At 48.9% G+C, this 5,350-nt stretch overlaps 1 protein-coding gene across 1 annotated transcript in view; it reads left to right on the plus strand.

Moving 5' to 3' along the window:
- Positions 1-3,268: 3,268 nt before the first annotated feature.
- Positions 3,269-5,350, plus strand: part of si:ch211-168d23.3 (BRD4-interacting chromatin-remodeling complex-associated protein) — a 12,176-nt gene continuing 10,094 nt past the window's right edge. Inside the window, 5 exon segments of the mRNA XM_061886899.1 lie at positions 3,269-3,312; positions 3,408-3,450; positions 3,528-3,593; positions 3,674-5,152; positions 5,258-5,350. The exon segment at positions 5,258-5,350 is cut by the window's right edge and continues 90 nt beyond it. Coding sequence (XP_061742883.1) covers positions 3,272-3,312; positions 3,408-3,450; positions 3,528-3,593; positions 3,674-5,152; positions 5,258-5,350 — 1,722 coding nt within the window. The 5' untranslated portion in view covers positions 3,269-3,271.

The raw sequence follows: 5,350 nt of genomic DNA on the forward strand, positions 1-5,350 counted from the left end.
TTTTTGTTGTTCTTTTTTTATTTACATTAATGTTAAAGGCCTACCTAAATCCACTACTAGCGACCACGCAGTCTGATAGTTTATATATCAATGATGAAATATTTGCAACACATGCCAATACGGCCGCTTTAGTTTACTAAATTGCAATTTTAAATTTCCCGCCGAAAAATCCTGCCGAAACGTGCGCATGACGTCACGCATTGTAGAGGACATTTTGTTCCAGCACCGTTCACAGCTACAAGTCGTCTGTTTTCATCGCATAATTCCACAGTATTTTTGACATCTGTGTTGCTAAATCTTTTGCAATTTGTTCAATGAATAATAGAGACGTCAAAGAAGAAAGCTGTAGGTGGGAAGCGGTGTATTGCGGCCGCCTTTAGCAACACAAACACAGCCGGTGTTTCTTTGTTTACATTCCCGAAGGTGAAGCTTTACTATGGAACAGAGCGGTCAAGCCAACATGGTTCCCTACCACATATCAACCGGTAGGTTTTGGTGGGAAAATGGTGGTAATAAGTTGTGTGTTTTCATCGCATAATTGCACAATATTTTGGACATCTGTGTTGCTGAATCTTTTGCAATTTGTTCAATGAATAATGGAGACGTCAAAGAAGAAAGCTGTAGGTGGGAAGCGGTGTATTGAGGCCGCCTTTAGCAACACAAACATGGCCGGTGTTTCCTTGTTTACATTCCCGAAGGTGAAGCTTTACTATGGAACAGAGCGGTCAAGCGAACATGGTTCCCTACCACATGTCAACCGGCAGGTTCCGGTAAGAAAATGGTGGTAATAAGTCGTCTGTTCTCATCGTATAATTGCACAATATTTTGGATATCGGTTTTGCTGAATCTTTTGCAATTTGTTCAATGAATAATGGAGACGTCAAAGAAGAAAGCTGTCGGTGAGAAGCGGTGTATTGCGGCCGCCTTTAGCAACACAAACACGGCCGGTGTTTCCTTGTTTACATTCCCGAAATATGACGGTGAAGCTTTACTATGGAACAGAGCGGTCAAGCGAACATGGTTCCCTACCACATGTCAACCGGCAGGTTTCGGTGGGAAAATGGTGGTAATTAAGTCGTCTGTTCTCATCGCATAATTGCACAATATTTTGGACATCTGTGTTGCTGAATCTTTTGCAATTTGTTCAATGAATAATGGAGACGTCAAAGAAGAAAGATGTAGGTGGGAAGCGGTGTATTGCGACGGCCTTTAGCAACACAAACACAGCCGGTGTTTCCTTGTTTACATTCCCGAAGGTGAAGCTTTACTATGGAACAGAGCGGTCAAGCGAACATGGTTCCCTACCACATGTCAACCGGCAGGTTTCGGTGGGAAAATGGTGGTAATAAGTCGTGTGTTTTCATCGCATAATTGCACAATATTTTGGACATCTGTGTTGCTGAATCTTTTGCAATTTGTTCAATGAATAATGGAGACGTCAAAGAAGAAAGATGTAGGTGGGAAGCGGTGTATTGCGACCGCCTTTAGCAACACAAACACAGCCGGTGTTTCTTTGTTTACATTCCCGAAGGTGAAGCTTTACTATGGAACAGAGCGGTCAAGCCAACATGGTTCCCTACCACATATCAACCGGTAGGTTTTGGTGGGAAAATGGTGGTAATAAGTCGTCTGTTTTCATCGCATAATTGCACAATATTTTGGACATCTATTTTGCTGAATCTTTTGCAATTTGTTCAATGAATAATGGAGACGTCAAAGAAGAAAGCTGTAGGTGGGAAGCGGTGTATTGCGGCCGCCTTTAGCAACACAAACACAGCCGGTGTTTCCTTGTTTACATTCCCGAAAGATGACGGTGAAGCTTTACTATGGATCAGAGCGGTCAAGCGAACATGGTTCCCTACCACATGTCAACCGGCAGGTTTCGGTGGGAAAATGGTGGTAATAAGTCGTCTGTTCTCATCGCATAATTGCACAATATTTTGGATATCGGTTTTGCTGAATCTTTTGCAATTTGTTCAATGAATAATGGAGACGTCAAAGAAGAAAGATGTAGGTGGGAAGCGGTGTATTGCGGCCGGCTTTAGCAACACAAACACAGCTGGTGTCTCCTTGTTTACATTCCCGAAGGTGAAGCTTTACTATGGAACAGAGCGGTCAAGCCAACATGGTTCCCTACCACATGTCAACCGGCAGGTTTTGGTGGGAAAATGGTGGTAATAAGTCGTCCGTTCTCATCGCATAATTGCACAATATTTTGGACATCTGTGTTGCTGAATCTTTTGCAATTTGTTCAATGAATAATGGAGACGTCAAAGAAGAAAGATGTAGGTGGGAAGCGGTGTATTGCGACCGCCTTTAGCAACACAAACACAGCCGGTGTTTCTTTGTTTACATTCCCGAAGGTGAAGCTTTACTATGGAGCAGAGCGGTCAAGCGAACATGGTTCCCTACCACATGTCAACCGGCAGGTTTCGGTGAGAAAATGGTGGTAACGAGTCGTCTGTTTTCATCGCATAATTGCACAATATTTTGGACATCTGTGTTGCTGAATCTTTTGCAATTTGTTCAATGAATAATGGAGACGTCAAAGAAGAAAGCTGTAGGTGGGAAGCGGTGTATTGTGGCCGCCTTTAGCAACACAAACACAGCCGGTGTTTCCTTGTTTACATTCCCGAAGGTGAAGCTTTACTATGGAACAGAGCGGTCAAGCCAACATGGTTCCCTACCACATGTCAACCGGCAGGTTTCGGTGATAAAATGGTGGTAATAAGTCGGCTCTTACCGTAGACATGAGCGGAGAGATTGCGTCGTTCCTCCTGCAGCTGCCAAAGAGGCAGCTGCGGACTCTCTTGCCTCCTCCCACCGGCCGCCGGATGCTCCCACCATGGAGGAGGGGGGAAAAAACGGCTGCTTTAGCCTCGTCGAGAAACGTGGCTTCCCTCGGAGACACTGTTGTTAAAAGAAAAGGTGATGTAACACAGTGGTGAACATGCCCTTTCCCAACTACTTTGGCACGTGTTGCAGCCATGAAATTCTAAGTGAATTATTATTTATGAGTTTGAACATCAAATATGTTGTCTTTGTAGCTTGAAAAGTATATGCAAATTTTGTTTATATTTACATCAAACACAATTTCCCAACTCATATGGAAACGGGGTTTGTAGATCATATCAAAAGATGATTCTTTGTTTTTATTCTAATTAGGGTCCAATAATCCCAAATAGCAAAGAGAAATAAAAGCATGCAAACTTGGGCCTTAAGTGGTTTATGAAAAACAATATTTGATTGATTAACTTATTTCTTAGTGGCCATGGAGGATGATGACGGGACTTGTCTCCTCGATGTTTTATGGTGAGTTACTTGTCCTGGTCTACCTAAATAGTCGCCCTCCTTCTAGAAACAGTTCTAAGAGTCCTAGAAGAACTTATGCTTGATATTTGTTTTAGTGACCCCCAAGCCTTGAATGACTTCCTTCACGGGACCACTGAGGTAGTAACCCGAAAGATTTCCAGTCAGTCGTTTTGTGTTCCGAGCTAAAACTGACTGCCACCCCCTCCCCTCGCCAGCTGCAGACTAAAGACCTGCTCATTAGTGCCTCGTCTGGGGAGCCCTGCATCTTCACAGATGCCCCGGTGAGTGGCAAACAGGTCCCCGGTGCCCCCGAGACAAGAGCCTTGTTTTCACCCTTCTGTTCTTCGGTCTCTTTTTCCAGAGCCCCGTCCTGCTGTTGGGAGATGGCGGAGACTCCCCGGGGACGCCAGCGTCCGGATGTGTGGATCTGTCCTTCCTGGAGGAGGCCCTCCTCTCGTCACCAGAGGGGGGAGACGACTGCCTACACCAGGAGGGCGGATCTCCCTTTGGGTCCGGATGCGAGTCAAAGGAGGGCGAGGAGGAGGTGGCAGCACCCCAGGAGGAGGACGAGGAGGTGGTGTGTTGCGACATCCTTCAGCAGAGCCTGCAGGAGGCAGACATCACAGAACAGACTGTGGCCCTGGAGGGCAGCCTGACCCAAGACGGTGGGCCCCTTTACTCGCCGCCCACTGTGCCGTTTGTAGCCAAGACTATGCCCAGCGCCCCTGCCTTGCCCAGAGACACTCAGGCAGCAGTAGAGCCCCCCCAACCCTCCTTGCTTGCCGTCGGGCCAGGCTGCCCCTCTCTGAAACCTGCCGCCCCACCTCAGCTGATGGGGCTCCTGCCGGGAAACATTTTCCCTGCCCCGTCACCAGAGACCACCTTCTCTCTGAGCCCGGTTCAGGGGTCTGGTATAATCATCCATAAAGCCATTCCCAGCGTGACATGCCGCCCTCTCCTCACCCCCACCCTGAGAGCGGCGGCAGCCCACGGTATCGTCCTGCAGCGTGCCCCCCTCTCCATCCAACCCAAGCTGCCAATCAGCATTCAGCCAAGATTAGTCCAAATCAGCCCAAAGCCGTCGGGGCAAAAACCCACTCCCGGTCTCACGCTAGTTCCGGGGACTGTCTCGCCAAATATTCTACTGTCCCAGCCTTCTGGCCAGAAACCCGCAGTGGCGCCCCCAGGACCTCCCCAGCAGCTCCCCAAACCAGTCAGCCTGCAGCTAGTCAACCAGGGTGGCTCCTTTGTGCTTCAGCCTCAGGGACTCTTTCAAGGCCAAAATCAATTCCTTCTCCCAGGTCAGTCCCAAGTAACCATCTCCCAGCCTGGGGTTCGACCTCTGCTGACAGCTGGTCCACAAGGCCAAGGCGGCACTCCCTTCAGTGGGCATCTTGTGGATGGGTCCCAGATTCTAACAGTACCCCAAAGACAGCTCAACTTCAGCCCCGTTTTCACCACCACAGGACAACTCACTCTCGGCCAGGCCACCGTCCTCTCGGGACCTCTCCAGCTGCAGTCAGCACCCCCTACGGTCTTCCAGATGGCTGGGAGCTACACGACCGGCGGGCAGGGGGCCACTCTGGTACACGGCTCTGCTCTGGGCAACCACATTACTTTAATCAACAGTTCTGGGATGTTACAATCGGATCTGCCCTCCATCTCCATCGTCAATACTCCGTCGGTGGTGCAGGGCCTGCCTTATGCGGCTCAGCCAGGTCAGGCGGCATTGACAGACGCCCCACCGGCCCTCCAACAGGCCTCTGTGGTGCTGGTTCCTGAGAGAGGAGTGCCTGAGGAGAGGAGCGCCTCAGAGGAAAACTTTCTTCAACTGCCACAGGTGAGGAACAAGGTACAACTCTAGGAGTTGCTGACTAAAAGACCAATCAGACACCTTAAGGATGAACGTATTTTCTAGTGGTCTCATTCATGTCATGTGATCCAGCATCCAGTTTTGGTGAAGCACACAACCCCCCCGTCGCCTCACGTGGTGACCATCCTTGAGCCCCAGACGAATCCGGTTCTGGTCCCTGCAATG

Source organism: Nerophis ophidion, linkage group LG24 (genome assembly GCF_033978795.1).
Source record: "Nerophis ophidion isolate RoL-2023_Sa linkage group LG24, RoL_Noph_v1.0, whole genome shotgun sequence".
Classification (NCBI taxonomy): domain Eukaryota; kingdom Metazoa; phylum Chordata; class Actinopteri; order Syngnathiformes; family Syngnathidae; genus Nerophis; species Nerophis ophidion.